This window comes from Seriola lalandi, unplaced genomic scaffold (genome assembly GCF_002814215.2).
Source record: "Seriola lalandi dorsalis isolate HSWRI2012SDOR001 ecotype SW California unplaced genomic scaffold, Sedor1 jcf7180002054885, whole genome shotgun sequence".
Taxonomy (NCBI): Eukaryota; Metazoa; Chordata; class Actinopteri; order Carangiformes; family Carangidae; genus Seriola; species Seriola lalandi.
This window is the reverse complement of record NW_019525437.1, coordinates 7,218,049-7,236,215: the sequence shown is the minus strand read 5'-3', so window position 1 is coordinate 7,236,215 and position 18,167 is coordinate 7,218,049. Positions and strand designations below refer to the sequence as shown.

The window sequence follows — 18,167 nt, the reverse complement described above, 5'->3', positions numbered from 1 at the left end:
CCAGGGCACCACATTTCAGGCAATCTGTTCAGAAGATTTGTGAGATATCCTGCTGACAGACAAAGAAAGTACCAGGGGAACAAGAACAGCTTTCTTGGCAGAAGTAATAACAGGACTAATGAGTAAATCCTGGTTATCAGTGCAGAGGAAACTAGGCTACGGAGAGCGCCTTCTCCCTGTGAGCCAATAACAGCATCAGCTAACAGAATGGTTATATCCCCCGGAGCGGTACGAGCTGAGCCGCGGAGGAGAGCACACACGAGACACACATTTACTGTAATAATCATGGGCTCACGTCGGTTATTTATATCATCTGCATGTTTATTCATCTGTCAGAAAACACACACACACACACACATACACACACACTCACACAGCCTCAGAAATCAGTATATATCAGTCATCCATTCAGTCAGTCAGTGGTATATTGGCAACGTTGTTCAGAGGCACTGAAAGTGTGCTGAGGTTTTCACAGAGAGTACAGGAGTATATATACTGTCCTGCAGGGGCCCTGCTAGGAGGTTTGGAGCCCCTGACAGTAGATGGCGGTGGAGGTGGAGGTGGTGGTGGCGGTTGGGGTTGGGGGGGTTAGGGGTCCTGAATTCTGTCAGTGTACAAGACTGACTCAGTCTGCAGACCAGGATACACGGGCCTTCATGTAAGGCAAGCATAACCCATCCTTTATGTTGTATGAACGAGTGACATTAGAAACCAATGTGGCTGCCGTTGATATAACTCTCATACCTGTGCGCTAAGTATGAAGCTAGAGCCATATGTCGACATTGAAATTCTGCCCATTTATAACTTTACAGGCCCACTGCAATGATTTTACACCCTCCATTATCTCTTTGTTTTGTCAAAACCAGATCCGTGGTGTCTAATTTCATTGCAGTGTCAATTTTATTTCTGCTTGACTTCACAGTGTCGCCCATCTACCCTGGTCTGATTAGTCCAACAATGCAACACATGGATAAAACCACACAGAACAGCTTCAACGTCTCACCCTGTAAACATGGCAAGTAATGACAACGGTAACAAAGTGTTCACTTGAACTACACGACATATGGTAGCATCATTTTTTCTATAAACACCAGTTTCTTTCTTTTTATGTTCAGTGCAAAATCAGCAATTCTTCCCAATATCCTTTTTGGAGACTCAGCAGAGCGTACGGACGATTCCGACCAACCAGTCATTCCAACCTCATAAAAACAGTCTTGAGCAGAATCCTCACTGTTATATTTTCTCTCAATAGTAGAAACATCTCAGCAGTTATTAAGCAGCACATGCACAAAATGAACCAGATACAATTTATACGCTGCAATATGTAACACTTGTTTGTCACGTACAACGAAGCACTGAAGTTCAACTTATAACTCATGGTGCCAGAACACGTCAGCGTTCAGATACCAGCATTGGTTAACGACAGTGAAACCAATAATTATTATATTATAGTTACCAACCATTACAAGTAAACACAGTTAGAACAAAACAAACAGAAGCAGTACCCCGGGTCTACTTCAACATATTACCAAACAATAACTAAACAGTTCTTTTGTGAGGATTAATGCAGTCCACAGTTTTCAATTTGAGAGCAAATAAAAGTGCTGATTGCCAAAATATTAAACCTGTTAACAGTTACTGGCCATATGTTCATGTAGATGCCTTTATTTGCCACAGTGGTTTCTTGATTCTTGATTCTTGATCAACTGGTTTTAAACATCTGTGCAACCAGTGAAGATCCTCACATGTAGGAATGGTGTTTCACTGCAACAACATCCATCCAAAAATAGTCTCGTGTAAAAGGAGCAGTGGTTCGACATGTTTCACTCCATTAACTACAATTTGCGTTTACTATGTTATGTCAGGCTTTTTCATTTCTTTTCAATTAAAGCCTGCTGGGTTTGAGATTTTCTTTAATCAAGTGCAATAATCTTGTTTTAAATAACATTCAGATTGACACTTCCCTCTTCCCCTTTTAATTACTGGATAATTTCAAATCTTCCCATACAGAAATGTAATATGTAATATCTATATCAAGAGTGATGTTGCCATATATGTTACCTATAAGAGGATATATTATTATCACATACATACATCCTCTGGATATATGAGGATATAAGTTTATTTCATATATGAAATACCCATAGTAAAATATCTATATGTACATATAGATAACATGTTGCGAGTATATATGTTAACAATATATATTTAATTTACATATGCAGGTTTATCTAAAAAAAACATACATATAAAAATTCTATATGCTTATATATGTTTTTCTTATTCATTTCAATGTCTATCCTCCAATTCTGGGAAAGTTATCTCAGACTTTTGTAACCCACTCTATATGATATCAACATATGTTTACAATATAAGCATACATTATATATTAGCTAGACATATATGTCAATATATATGAAATTATTCGAATTTATACGTTTTATTATATTTATTGTATTTTATATGTAGCATATACATTATATTACATTTGTGTATGGGATTCGGGGCCTCTGCAATCTTCAAATACAGGACCAAATTAACCTGTCAGAGGGCCCCAGGGCAAAAATGTTCTGTTGGGTCCCTATTTATCCCCCATCTCCCTTTCTTTGTAAATTGTGTATGTAGCCTGTCACCTCCAAGTGCCCATTAGGCACAGTCCAATCAGCAGATGTGTCAGCCTTATTATTTGTCCAGAGACCCACAAACCAACCAGCACTGCACTTTTTCGCGTGCACCTTGTGAACACAACATCAACTAAAACATAAATGTCTTATGTAGGTATTTAGTGTCTGGGGCCCAGTAGCAGTTTCGCAGCTTTCCCAGATGGTAATCTAGCTTTTTTCAAATGAACCTAACAAAAAATATCACTCTTTGGTTCAACTGCTCATAACTCATGTCCACACTAAGGCCTTAACCTGTGATGAGGGGTTAATATTGTTGCATTTTAAGGGGTCATAAGCCAAAAACGCTTAAGGAACCACCGCGGCCCAAACACCTGACTGCTGTCTGTTTCCTGACTGATGTCTACAGTATCTGAAATGCTCTTCAGGCCAAGTCAGTGGGAGCCAATTCATTTCCTTCAATCTCCTCATTTCCTCCATTTCCTTTGCAGTTTATTATTTCATGCACTTGCTGAAGGTGTTCAGTAGCAGCACTGGAGTGTGACTCTTGTTATAAATCCAGGAGCCTGTCAACATAATAAAAGGTTATGCTACCAGCGCTTTCATGTAAGACAAAGCCTGTTATTTCTAGGAGGTGGAGGAGTGTTTTTAACAAACTGCAGCTCAGTCTTAACGGGGAGATCTGCTCGACTAGCTGCGTCTCACCCACAGCTTCAGTTACAGCTCTGCTTTCATCAGCTCCTCTTTGTTCTGTTTTGAGTAAACCATACAGCACAGTGGGCTAATAAAACAGCCAAGCATTTTATTTTCTGTGTTTTATTTTATCTATGCTCCTCTTTGCCCCTCTCCCTCGTATTTAAATCCCTGAACACCACAGTACTTTGTCCTCACAGTGCTATTCTCCTGAGTGTCCGCGTGTATGTGATCAGGTGTGTGTTTGTGCTTAGAGACAAATGTACGATGTAAACAGCTGCCTCTCCCCAAAGCTAAACAAACCGACCACAGAGAAAGCCTGGACGCTGCTTTCCTTTCACTTTATAGCACATCTAATTATGTGACCTGATCAGACCTTTGACTGATTGAATCGTGTGGGAGTGTGTGTGTGTGTGTGTGTGTGTGTGTGTGTGTGTGTGTGCGTGTGTGAGTGCGTGCATGTGTGGGTGCACTGCTGCTCTGCAAATTTAAAGTGAAACAGGACTGACAGATCTACTCTATTCTTGCAGATATATAGGTGAACCATGTTGGCATCTGAAAATTGAGATGTAAAATACTTTTAACCGCTACATAAGATGATTTTTTTTGAGGCATAAATAATTTTTCTGTATATTTAAAACATTAAAGAATCTTCAATCTATAAATAACTATTGAAAAGACAAAGATAAATATGTTGGTTTTCCGACCCTATCATTGTTAATCTTCGAATGCAATTGAGTTAAAGGCACAGCACACACTTTTTCTCATTGAAAGTTTGTACTGTGTAACTGCAGATGCCTCGTGACTGCACTGTGTTCAGCTCAGCACCACTGACCTGGAACAGAAACTCAAATAAACAGAGACAGAAAATCAAATTTGATTCAAATTATTACATAACTGATCTTTTCAGGACGGGCTAAACACTGAAAAACAGCTGGACTTGGGTCATCCAGGGTAAAAAAAAAAAAAAAAAAAGACAAGAAAAACAGATCTGTCTGCAAAGCCAGACAAAATCCATGTCACTCCTTTGCGGCCGTTTCACACTGCAGTAAAACCTGGTTACGGCCCCTCTGAGGATCGAGCTCGATCGGGACAATTAAATGATATGTCTTACAACCAGAAACATCCATAAGCTCTGCGCACTTTCATTTGCAATTTGCAAACTAATTAGGAGTTTGGAGTTAAATGCTTTCGGCTGCACGCATCACTGTGAGTTTCCAACATGTTTGAGCATTTCTTCCTCGCAGTGCCAGTTTGGCTGTTTGTCAAGACATAGATTCAGCTTCGTGAAGAGGGTTCAGCTACAGAAGCAGCCTCCCCTGGCATGGCTCCTCCTGCACAGTCAGAAAATGATGAGACTAGCAGCTTTTAAATACAGATGGATGGTACCGGAGTTACTTTACCGATGAACAAAGGCACCACCCAGAGTGGTATGGAGGGGCCTACGGTTAAATCCACACAGAGACATACAGGGCTGATAGGTCGACATTCAGTCAGTGCACACTTTGTACAAGATTCCTGATAATCATTAAATAGATTATGAGTATTTACAATATACGCTAGGCTAACATTAACCAAAGAATCAACAGTATTCATGTGTATTATACCTTATTTACATCTATAATGTATAATAATTTGAAGATATTTACATAAGATTTGTGTGGATTTATTACAAGAGGAAAGATGACACAGGATATAGAAAAAACCCAATCAGTACTGTAGATTGGTTTCTACTATATTGCCAAATGGCTAGCCAAAGCTTACTCTTTAGCCTTATTCCCACTAAAGGCACGAACAAGGCTAGCCGGGGCTTAGCCTTTAGCCTGATACACACCAAAAGGACCGGTAAGAGATTGGCTAAGGCTAACAGATTTGTGTAACACTGTTTCTGCCAGATGATGTTTGTTGTGCTTTGTTTGTTTGTTTTTTTTGTTTTTTTCAATTAGCAAATAGTACTTTGGATTTTATTACCTGTATGTGGTTATAAAGATGTTGAATTTGCTCTTTTGTGCCCTGTGGTCACCAAGTGGTCCCTGCTGCAGGGCCTGTAAAAAAAAAATACCTGTCGGGCTGATTCACACACAAGAATTGAAAAACAAGTCTCAAACTAAAAGTCCTCATTGATGGTTGTTTTCTTGAGGATGAGACTTGGTCTGACCTTAAGTGTTTGCCTCTATGTTTGTCTCTCTATTTTCCACATTTTGCGGCCTCTCTCTGCATCACCTTATCTTCTCTTGTGCCTCGTCTCCTGTCCCGTTGGATCCCTGCGCACCATTAGTCCTCTCCCTGTAGCCTGAACAATCTCAAGGTTTACTTGCAATTCATTTGTATTTACCTGTATCATGTCAGAATGCAACCCACTCAAAGCCCTGGAGGAGCAGTCTAAGAAAAGGTTGGGGGTCAAAGATGTGATTTCTTTTCAGTGCCTAAAAAAACATCTTGAAAGTTTTATGTAAAAAATCCACCGTTTTCTCAAATGCACGGTTCCTTGTTTCCAGTGCACATGTTGCAACCTAGTTTGTTTCTAAAGACAGATTTTCAAAATAAGAGTAATACCAACATCAAATAGATTCAAATCCGGTTATAGCTTCATATGGTTGAGGATTAGGTCAAGTGTTTGATCCGTATATCAAATGAATTGCAACAATATCTTGAGGCCATTTGGGCTAATCCCTTCACTAAATATGCCCTTCAAACACAGGGCAGTATTTCCTCCTGCACTTTGGTCTTATATTGGCTCCCCAACTATTCTGTCCCACTCTATTCTCTTACCCCCCCTCTCATCACGTGTCCCTTAGCTGTAGCCGAGGTTCTCCATCTCGTGGCGGTATCTTAACTCCGACACTTTAGCTTTGTGCTGCTTGCTCTCCAGATGCTGCCTGAAGTCCGTCTCCTGCTCGGCTCCACAGTTGCACATGGAGCAGTAGAACTGTCCGCTGGGAGTCACGCACATGGCCAAATCCCTGGGGATGCGCTGCCTCGGTCTGGGGTTGTAGTATGGCCCTGGAAGGGAGAAAGAGACGAGAGACGACGGACAGGAGAGAAGTTAGTAGAAGTTTCATTTCAAGCTGATTCATACCAGTTTTATCTATGACAAGGTGGAAGGATCCTCAGATGAAGGTTGGCAAAGATTATATGAGATGAATGACTGCAACAGATCATTGTTTTTATTAACAATTATCTGTCTTTTTCTTTTTAATCCTTTAGTCAGTAAACTGTCATAAAATTGTAAACAATCCACATAACAACCAAAGTTACATGTTTAAAATGCTTGTTTTGTCTTGCAGGCAGTCCCAAACCCAAATATATTCAATTGGCAATCATATAAATTAAGCAAAAGCAGGAAGTCCTGACATTTGAGAAACTAGAACCAGCAAATATTTGACTTTTTTAGCCATATTAGCAGAATGGCTCAACATTGTCAGTCAGTCCTCTGATCCACCACCACCAGCTATTGGATGGATTGCCATTAAATTTTGTCAGGACATTCATGGTCCCCAAAGAGTGATGCCCTGATTTTTGCTCTAGCACCACCATTAAGTTTACATATTAAAGTTTTTTTTTTGGGCCATTTTTATGCCTTATTATTCGATAGGAGAGTGAAGCGTGACAGGAAATGAGACACAGAGAAGGGGAATGACATGCAGCAAAGACTCCGGCTGGCCAGGAGTCCAACAGGGGCCTCGCCTGCTCAGAGAATATGCACCAACATGATGCCTCACAGAGCTGCTGGCATGACTGCAGACTCTTATTGCTTAACTGATTGATTATTAAATATTCAATTAAATAACAATGAACGCAATAAATCTCAGGCTGGGGACACACCCAAAGCTATACTTACACGACTGATTTTGAATATAGACCAGCATCATTTCATCGTAACCTGACGTATCACTGATGTGTCTGATACAGTGCACAGACAAATAAGCACAAAGTCATCTGAGATTACAGCCAGGTGGATCATTGGAAAAAGAGTATTAGTTGTTTTAGTGTGTGTGTGTGTGTGTGTGTGTGTGTGTGTGTGTGTGTGTGTTAACACGACAGAAAAACGAGAAGGCGATAGGGAGCGAGATAAAACGACAGCGAGAAGGCAACCGCAGGAGAGAGTGCAGCTATTCTGGGGTTTGTCCATCAAGAAAACTGATTAAATCAGCAGAACGTTGTGTGTGTGTGTGTGTGTGTGTGTGTGTGTGTGTGTGTGCGTGCGACAAGACAGTGGATGAGAGAGAGAGAGAGAGCTAGAGAGAGAGAGAGAGAGAGAGAGAGAGAGGGAGAGGGGAAGAGAATTGGCTCTGTTTTATGATTTATCTTGTTTTATACTGAGCTGGGGTGCCAGTGTTTTAGGCCGTGCGAAGAGAGAGCCAGAATAAAGCACAGCCAGCAAGAGATGGTTTGACGCCAGCAGAAAGTCTGACGTTACCTGGTCTGTATCTGCTTACACACACACTTATCTGCTAAACTTTAGGCCACTTGTGAAAATGTGTGTAGCGATGTTACTCGCAGTGATACAGTGGTGCAGATCTGTGTGAGTTTTCCTGCAGCATCAGAGGAGAATGATGAGCGAGTGCTCCAAAAAGAATAAAACATGAAGTCAAACGATGGTGCTTTATGGGAGTAAGTCCAATACTTACAACATCCTCTTAGATTTTCTGCACTGTCACATGTTGATACAGCAAAGAAAAGCTGCCCTCAAAGGCAGCTGACAGTAACGTAACTACTGGCGGAGTAACAAGCCAGTGAACTGATGCAGACTTTTTCATGACACCCGTGAATAAGTTTGTTTTCATCACAGATGTTCCTTATGTGATAGTCTTTTGTGACGTATTCTGACGTCAGTATATGGACGAACTGCCTCCGATTTTAATCATATTACGTATTAATTATGGAATATATTGCTTTTCTGATGGAAAAATAAATTCTGAGCAGCCAGAAGTCAAATAGTTGTGCAGTTGCTCACCATGCTGCACAGTTTTACTGTGGACTGGTGGAGGAAGTGTGTCAGCAGGAGCAAAATTTTCTTTGAGGACAATCCAAAAGAAACAACCAGTGTCAGCAGTGATTATAAGTGATATGCTTTATTGGACACATATCAGACCAAGTATTGATTACATGAACAGTTTCCTTGAACAGTTGGTTCTCTGGCCTAACTTTGTGTATATATGTAATATTTATAGTGGTTACTATTGCTCAACGAGGCTAATTCAGCTGCTAACAATAGCTATTTAACATAGCTTCACCGTGAAACCGCACAAATGTAGTCACTATTGGGTTAAGGTGTTTTTGTGAATAGAAATCCTACTGTTGCCAATTTGTATTTGTATAGTGACAGTTTGGCCATTTCTTAAGCCATTAACAACATCAACAGCTCAAAACTGAGCAGAGGTTTGCAGGTGGGTCCAGTTCAGTGTCTCTCACAATTTTGAGCTGGACAACAGGAGGAGGTAGTTCAGCCTGTTATCTGCCTGCTGCCACAGTTTCCTCTGCCATACTGTAATATCACACAATATCCTGCCTGAATAACTGTTTAACTTGCTTAATAAATGCTTGAAATAACTTCACAACCTGTTTTGCCAGTTGGTAAACTGACATTGAATGGACCTAGCCTTGAGTGTTTATGAAATATAACTCCAAAATATACACTGAATTTAATTTAGATATATTTCTTAATATTTTACCTGGCATGGAGGCAGGTAGCTGCGGGCTGCGCCGGTTTTTCACCAGTCTGTACTCACTGCCGTCTTTCCTGTTTCTTCTTGGGGCTGCGTCATTGCTGCCTTCCCTGTTGAGTGAAAATCACTTCAGTTTGGTCCAAAAGGTGAATAAATCCCAAGTATTTTTATCTTATATTAATATCAGCATGGAAAGTTGGCTACTTAGCAAAACCAAAAGCTGCTGTGAGTTGAGTTGAAACTCGACTTTGACCTGTCCAAAGACCTGTCGGTTTCCTGAGCAACTTATATCTGGTGACAAATGCTGTATTTCTCATTGAATGCACTTTTACATGATACTGTATGCTAAGCCTGCACAAAGCAGAATGACCTACATGTTATTGGAGTTCTGTTGGGCCTCAGCGAGCCGTAGTTTCTTGGCGTGGTTCTTGCCCTGGTAGTGGGCCTGTGCGACTGCCGGTGAACTGAAGGAGGCGTCACACAGCTTACAATAGTCGTTCTCTGTGGCCAAGATGACCCGGGTCGCCCCCTTATACAGCGCCTGCAGACACAAGACAAAGCAATGCAGTGTTTGTGGTGAGAGGCGTTGGGGAGTAAACACTAAGAAAGAGAAGAAAGAAATGTTTAGTGTTGGTGGGAGGAAGACAGGAAATTCCTTGCACAATTTCTTCTTCTTTTCAAGTGGAAAATATACACTGAAGAAAGTTATTGATTCGGGTAAGAAATCACAACTTCAAGCACTAAAGTCCATATTTGAAAGACACTTGCAGGTCATGTTTCCTATCATTTTACTCTTTTAAGACTAAATTCAATCATGTGCAAACTGAGAAGACACAGTATCGTTCAGTGGTGAGAGGATGATGCAAGTTTCCACTGCTCAAATGAAGCTGCAGTTCCCTACCACCTCCTCAGAGGGAGACGACCTCTATCAGCGGATTGGCCACTTCAGCAGCAGTACACCCACCCTCTAAACAAAGCTGTAATATTTAGGTAGGCTGATGTTGAGTTGCCACGTTTGAGCCTGACCTGCCTGCCGGCGTCACTGTCGTTGGATCCTGAGCTGAGGGCTGTCTGGCCAGCCACATCCAGGACTTCTGGGATCCTAATGGCTGGTGGCTGTTGACTGCCAGCGTAGAAATTTCTCAATTTTTTACTGTGGTTCTTCCCCTACACGGACAGATGATCAGATAGAATTGTGTGTTTATGAATTTGCAATATTTTACTATTCTTCAAGTGCTGTATGTGTGAATGTGTATTTCATCTGACCTGGTAGTGAGCCTGTGCCTGCTGGGCGGAGTTGAGGGTAACGTTGCAGAGTTTACAGTACAGCGGTTTACACAGTTCCTCCAGCCCCAGAGAGTCCTCCTGCTCCTCCGTCCCCAGCGGAGAGCCCTCATCCTGGGGCTGCTCACTGGCCGGGGCTGCCTGGCCCGGAAGATGACCAGGGATGAGGCCTGACACTGGGGCTGGGATGAGGGCGGGTCCTGGGGGCCGTGGGGGAAGCTGTGAATGGTCTGGGCCAGGAGCGGGAGGGGATGACAGGGGGCTGGGAGGGAGGGGGAATCGGCCGGCTCCGGGCGCCACTACAGGTGGGGGCACCAGTGCTTGTGCAGGGTTAAGAGGTGGAGGCCCCAGTGGTTGTGTGAGGTCCATGTTTGGAGGCACTATTGCTTGTGTGTGATCTACAGGTGGGGGCCCCAAGGTGTGTGGCATTGGTGGAGGCCCCAGGGGCTGAGCTGGGGCCATTGGAGGGGGGCCTAAGCTGTGTGGTGGGGTAATGTGGGGAGGTCTTAACGTGTGAGTAGCAGTTATGGGAGGGGGCCCTAGAGTCTGCGTGGGAGACATAGTTGGGGGTCCAATTGCCTGAGCAGGGGCGATGGGTGGAGGGCCAAGAGGCTGTGTAGGCGCCATTGGCGGGGGTCCCAGCTGGTGCAGAGAGTCCATGTGTTGGAAAGGCTGCTGGGGATGGCTGAAGAGACTCAGAGGAGGCTTCAGCATGTTCTCTGGACCTGTGAACATCAGAGGCAATGAAGCACAGACACATTATTACGTATTCAGCAACCGCAATAAGGAAGACAACGTTGATCCAGACGGACATGACTGCGATAATACACGAATGAACTCTTTATATTGAACGATGCCATCTAATGGCCATTAGAACATGCATGCAGTAATCGAAAACACTAAGAATGAGACAATGACAAGTGGATTGGTCGCTCCACCAATTTGGTTATGAAATATCTCAACATTCATTAGTTGGATGGTCATGAAATTTTGTACAGACATTTATTGTCCACAGAAAATTAAAATCAATCCTAATGACTTTGGTGGTCCCCTGGCTTTTCGTCTAGCTCCAACCACCTTGAGGCTGGTAATTGTGATTCTGAGTCAAATGTCTCAAAAAGTCCTGGACGGATTTCCATGAAAATTGGTTTAGACATCATGACATGGGTCTGCATCAAAATGCACTTCAGGAGAATAGTAGTGCTGTAGCTTATCATTAAACTAAAGTTAAGTGAAATCTGTAAATCTGTTTCCTACTAGTAGGAAACATATACTGCTATTTTGTACATTTTTGTAAATACCTATTGTATATGTTATATTATTATCCATTATTTATCTTTCTAAGTATTTCTAACTAGCATTTTGCAGCTTTTCTTTCTTGTACTGTCCACTTTGCTGCTGTGACACTGCAATTTCCCCCAGTGTGGGACTAATAAAGGAATATCTTATCTTATCTTAGGAAGTAGGATACTACTGATAAACAAAATGTCACTTCCTTGGCAAAGGAAAGAAAATATTGTGATCATCAAATAGACACTGAGAAGGAACTCTCCTCTACACCTACAAAAATCCAATGGCCGATGTGCAGTGACACTAAGAGAGAAGGCATTTACTTCTCGGAGCCCCGAGGCCGCCGAATGTAAAGAGATGGGCGAATGGAAACACATTCTCGGACAGAGGAGCTTCACACTCCAGTGGGCATCAGAAAGATTAGGCTGAGCCTGCAGCGCCAGCAGTCATGCATGCGGGACATCGCATACACATGCATGTGTGCGCACACAGACGGAGACAGCGACAATAAAATCCTCAAGCCCCTCTGATCAGAAGAGATCACAGCCCTGAAGTGTGACTGCTCCAATAGGCTGAAATAGCATGTGTGTGTTTGTGTGGAAGGCATGGGTGAATGCACAAGAAACACAGAAAGAAAGAGTGTCACATTAGGAAATGAGCTCTGCTGATTTTCTGTATCTTCATTTGTGCAATTTAATGCACCATTTTGTTTCTGTGTGTGTGTAACCACATTTATTGTCAGGTCAGTAATAGGCCAACAGCTGTGTCAAAACTCACTGCGGTGGAAGCTTTCATCTGGAATCCAATCGGACGCCCAATGGGAGTGATTCATGGACCCAAAATAACACCCGGGGGTGTTTGTGTTTCCGACTGCTGCTTGCTGTCAGTCTGTCTGTCCAGTTTGTCTGGCTGCCTGTCTGTCACCTGGCCTGGCTGACCTCAGGAGAAAGGTATGCTGGACAAGGCACTGACCTTACTATAGTCCTGTCAACTGCAAGATGAGACTGTCACAGAGTCAACAGAGTGGGGTGTGCTGCCTATATAGTATAAGTATAAGTAATAGATTATAGTATAAGTAATAACTTTAATATTTCCATTTTAATGAATATAAGTTTCTCTGCTTAGAGATATTATCTGCTTTTTTTACGTATCCTGCTCATGAAAGCTTTTTAAGGAAACTTTCTCTGGCATCCTTTGAAAGGAGCAACACTTATTTATTTGTATTAAATAGAAGGACTGAGTCAGCGCTAAGTGGACTTAAAAAAAACAACTCTAACAGATACTTAAGCTTCGTCAACAGGAAATCCAAACAAAAAGATGAAACACTTCAGGACACACTTGGACTGACAAGTGATCTGTGGGAAATGCAATGCGGAGACGCCACAGCCATGACAGCTGTAGCACCAAAGATAGAGGTAATGTAAAACAAGAAAAATAAATATGCATAATTAAAATAAATGGACACACTGTACACATTTAAATTTAAAATAGATAAATAAATTTAAAATAAAAGGACATTTTTCTCTAAGTTTGTGCTTCTAATGTTACATGATGAAAGACCTCATCGCTCAACAGTGACTATTAGCGCCCTCCAGAACCAAATCCACCGATCAAGCTCCACATGCTGCACATCATCAATCTCACTGGCAGCGGCCTCATGAGAAACCTTTGGCCCTGACTGAGACGGCTTGCACAGCAGTTTGGAGTCCTCGCTACAGGACAGCTAACCCTTTTTTCTTGACATGATCCATTAAGCAGTTCAGAGAACACCACACTGTGCTACCAAACAATAGATATAATAGACTATTTAACTACACGTGCATTCACTGTGTATCGGTTCGAATAAGCCGGAGGTTGTTGCTGTCAACTGCCTCCCTACATAATATGTGTTCATGTGTTCCCTTGCACCATGGTATAATGTAGTCATTACCGTGTAGAGGAACCAAACTATGCAAAGCAATGCCTGATTTTTTTTTAAAAAGCGGTACCTCTTTAAGGGTAAATTTTCATCTATTTGCAAGTGTCACACCTTTGCTGTGAATGTTGAGCTCATCATGAGCTTCATTCTTAATCTCTCCCTCCATTAGGCTCAACTGACAGACCTCCAAAACCTCTTTCCCTACAATCCTTCCTTTAAACTCCACATTTCTGAGACTCCATCATTAAAGTAAACTCTTAAAACAAGGTCACATGCTGAAACCCTTACAGTAAATCCGTTTTTGAACTAAAGAGATTAAAAAAAAAAAAAAAAATCAAACAGCTTCTATTTGCCAATGACTCCTTGTGCTGGCTGGCATTTTCAGTTCAATTAATTCCTGCTTCTCTGAAAGCACTGTAGAGATAAAAGAGTGAATGAACCACAAAAAACACATTTATTTGCACACAGTAGACTCTAGATGGGACGGTCTATAGCTGTATTTCAAGATATGCATTGTGAGCAATGATTGATTGGTTCTGGAGGGAAATTGGGTTTAATTAAAATGCGCTTTTGATCACATTTGTTCACACATTTGCTTTTTCCAACAGGGGAGGAAATCTTGCAGTAGTGGCTCACAACTGAATTAATATTGGCCTACAGGTGACGATGTAAGAGAGCAAATGTGACCCTATTATCCAGGACAAAAGCAGCCACAAAACTATTAACGTTTTGCAGATGTGTGCAGCTTGTTCTTGGTCCACACTAAGATTTGTGCTCGACCTTTACTCAGAATTTCAAACCTTGACCTAAGTTCTTTCTTTGACATGCAGGGACAGAGGCGTCAGAAAACCAGAACTGCCTGTTTTGCATTCCCAGATTGACTGTTACCTTTCAATAATTTTAATGTGAGCTTGCACTGAATGTAGATAGGCCAAGGTCAGTTTCCTCCTCTCCTTACAGACCCAGATCCAGGCCCACGAAGTCTACAGTCTACAGAGATGCAGCACATATACTCATTCACAGCTGTGGACCTTGCTGCAAAGTCAAAAAAAAAAAAATGTTTTGCATTTGAGGTTTTGGAGCTGTCACAGTCAACTCTACAAGTCAAATATTACAGAGGCTTATGTAACATTGTTCTGATGTACAAGGCACCGAATGATCTTTCGACTGAGTCATAATTTCAGTGAAACATTGCTGTCGATGTCTTAAAAGAATGAGTTGGGGAAAATAAATGCTTTTCTTGAAACTACCTCAGGAGTTATTCATCAGTTCATCACTGTCGGATTTTTGTTACCTTGACTCAAAAGCTCTTGGTTTCAAACTAAGCCACACAAAAACTTCTGTCCTGGAGCCTGATAATCTCATTGCCTCCACTGAGAATCTCTAAATAGGCCAAGTGTTCTTTTTCTCTAGAGTTTCTCTCGCCGTACTTTGTTGTGTCACATCAATTATAGAGCGATGAGAAGCACATGCCTCCTGCAAGTATTCCATCTGCTTCACTGGGCAGTGGACGAGCGCAGAGAGAAGCAAAGACCGACTGCGTCTTACTGTCCTTTGCAATTTATGTCCTGTACCATTACAGTAAATCCTAGCCTCCACTTTTATATCTCAGTAGCTCTGAAGGTTCAAATCTCATTCACCCAACTCCTCCGCTGGAGAAGAGTTCATAATAATGGAGCTTCCCTTGACCATAGGCTTAACTTTAATAATTAACGTAAAGTGAGTAGCCGATGGATTAAGCTGCTATTTCTATATCGATTAGTAAATATCCATGCCTCCTTATAGAAAACAACTAGAACAAGACATCTAGCCTCTGAAAAGCTAAATGTCTTGCTGGGAAACAAGCATGTGTATATTTAGGGCTGCAATTATTGTTATGTTTAATCTATTGATTGTTTCTTATAATAACTGATTCAGAAAATACAGACTAAAGCCAATCTTAAGCTACCAGAGTCTATAAAATCATCCTAAAATTCTTCATTGAGAAAAAATGATTTGAAAAATGTGTTGTTGTTTTTTTGGCAAATGTTAAAAATCCCAGAGGTATTTCAACTGGTAATGGTATAGCCTATAGACAGAAAGGCACACAAATAGTCACATTTGAGAAGCTAAACTCAACAAATATTTTGTGTTTATAAATGACTTAGATCATTTATGTAAAAGGAAAATTCATCATCAATCAGTTTTTTCCTGTTGATTGATCCATTAACTAAGTTCTTTTCCAGCAGCATATACATTTAATTTCCACATAATTACATTCACTTTTATCCACTATGCCATTTGATAATGACAGAGGCTGAAATCTTATTACGGGACTATTACCAGGCAGGTGCATCGATCAGTCTCATACAAATCTGAATGATCGAGCTTCATGACCATGACACATGCTGGCCTCAAGTCCCCAAAACCAACAGGAAAGCAAATTTTGGCAGCGGCTGTGCAGGTGCAATGAAGAAACACTTATTGTATAACTGCTACATGTCACCATCAGCTGTGCAGATCAAGCAGTGCAAAGACTGGAGTGAATGATTCAGTGTCTATTCCTTCACTTGCTCTAACTAGAGACCACTTGATTGACTGCCATGCTCGAGTGAGGAAAGTGGACATTGCATTGAGGCTATATGCTGTTTCAAATTACAGACAGACATCAGCTCAAACCCGGCGTCTCCCTGAAGCATGAGATACAGAGCGCTCCTACAGTGCAAGAGACCATTAGAGTCTCGACAACCTCAGATTTTTTTGCATCGCAGCATCCATGCTCTATACGATGAGCAGAATGGTGGCTGGTGCGCCCGTCTACATGACATTATAATGATGACAGCAGCACCGGAGCAACCGGTTTCAGCATCCACCTTCCTCTGTACCATCTGCAAATGTCACCGGTTGGATTTTCTCCATCCCTCCACATTAGCGCATAAAGGCTGCTGGCGGTCAGAGGGGAGATCATATATGGCCAAGCCTCTCCTTACCTGGCAACCGGGCAAGATAATGGCTGCTGTCCCCGTAGCTGACAGGCGGCGAGGTGTAATTTCTGCAGTATTCTGCACTGTGGTAGTACGCGGCATCCCCGTTCTTCAGCTGCATCATCGCAGTCACATCCCTTCGCCAACTTCTTCTCTCCAGAAAACCCAGGCGGCCAAGCAGGATGAAAGTCCGTACCACTCGCTCACACACCGTGGCTTTCACCGCGGGGGTGATTTCCAGAGGCGGACAGTGACAGCCAGCACCAGAGAGACACCGATTCACGGCTGGTAAACGCGTTGCACGTGTGTTGTCCCGTCAAATGTCGATAAAGAAGTTGTCACCGGGGGGAAATTCTGTTTTGAAGGAGAAAACCCCAGCTGAGGTTCCTCCAGCGTCCCTCTCCGTCTTGGTACAGTCCATTTCCGATGCCACCGCTGCTGATTTGCATGGGTGGCAATCATGACACATTGTACAAATATGTTACACCTCTGTGGTACACTCAGATCACCCGTGCTGGCTATTTCTGAATCTCAAATCTGCTGGGAAAACAACCGGTCTGACGTTGAAATGACAATGTTGATATATTATGGAAAATAGGCAAAAATAGAAATGCTACTAGATTTAGCCCGTGGAGACAGGGTAAAGACTAAGTAGGCATATAATAATGATAATAATAATAATAATAATAATAATAATAATAATAATAAATAGTAGTTGTGATAAAGTGTTTGTTTTTAAGTATTTGATAACAATTATAATTCCTCCAATAAATTCATATTTTACACTATCACAGCTGTGTTTTCCAATATTGTCATTCATTAGCCTATCTGCTTATAGGCATAAGCCTCCACTTATGGGTGCCAACAGGAGGAGTTTAAGTTGTTGACAAATAATAAATAACAATTATGACAACAGTCAGTCCATGTAAAACCCATGTAAAGTGACATGGGTTTTTCTTCCTTTCAAATCATTCCTCCTGTTCATAATGGTCATTACTGTAAGAGAACCCTTAACCCCTTGAGTACTTCCAATGTAAGTCATGGGTGACAAAATTGACAGCCTTCATTTTATGCAAAAATACATCCCAAAATGTATCTGAAGTTATTAGGAGTCTGAGTTAGAGATTCCATAGTTGCATTTCCTAGTACACACTTCCCCCTTCACTGCAACTCCACAGAGAAACACAAAGAGGGAATTTTTAATTAAAAAGACAAAAAAAACTTTGTCTGATACCAACTTGATTTGATTAACTCAGACCATTGACTGTCATGTCAGCTTCACATACATTTTTTTATATATTTTTGCACAGAATCAGAACTGCAGAACTGTTTTTTGTCCCCTGTGTATGGTGGACCTGATGGAGAAAACACAACAATATTTCACAAAACAAGATGAAATTTGACACAAAACAAAAATGAGAAAACCATTTCAGATTATGGAAAAGGTGGGAGAACACTTCTGGTTTGTGACTGAACAGAACCCAAGTCGCTGGTGACAGTTCACTGTAATTTCCTACTTTTATTGTGTACCACTCTCAGTAGTGTCCCTGCACAAATTTTAAATGGAGTTTGACAAGATGGAAGAGGAGATTGAAATCATAAGGGAATATTTTAACAAAGCATATTCATATGATGTAATTCTTGATACTTTAACACATGCACGGAGGGTCATCTGTCGACTAACAGTGAAACAACAAGTAGTAGTGTAGAGTTTAGAGTGTCCTTCTAG

The 18,167-nt window shown here is 41.6% G+C and overlaps 1 protein-coding gene across 1 annotated transcript; it reads right to left on the bottom strand.

The window, feature by feature from the left end:
* Positions 1 to 300: 300 nt before the first annotated feature.
* Positions 301 to 16,617, bottom strand: zmat3 (zinc finger, matrin-type 3). Its single transcript, XM_023428872.2, has 6 exons — positions 16,445 to 16,617; positions 10,250 to 10,992; positions 10,010 to 10,150; positions 9,358 to 9,524; positions 8,990 to 9,093; positions 301 to 6,317 (listed from the first exon to the last, which is right to left on the bottom strand). The coding sequence occupies exons 1-6, from the start codon at positions 16,560 to 16,562 to the stop codon at positions 6,109 to 6,111; spliced, it is 1,482 nt and encodes a 493-aa protein (XP_023284640.1). The 5' UTR covers positions 16,563 to 16,617; the 3' UTR covers positions 301 to 6,108.
* Between the last annotated feature and the right edge of the window lie 1,550 nt (positions 16,618 to 18,167).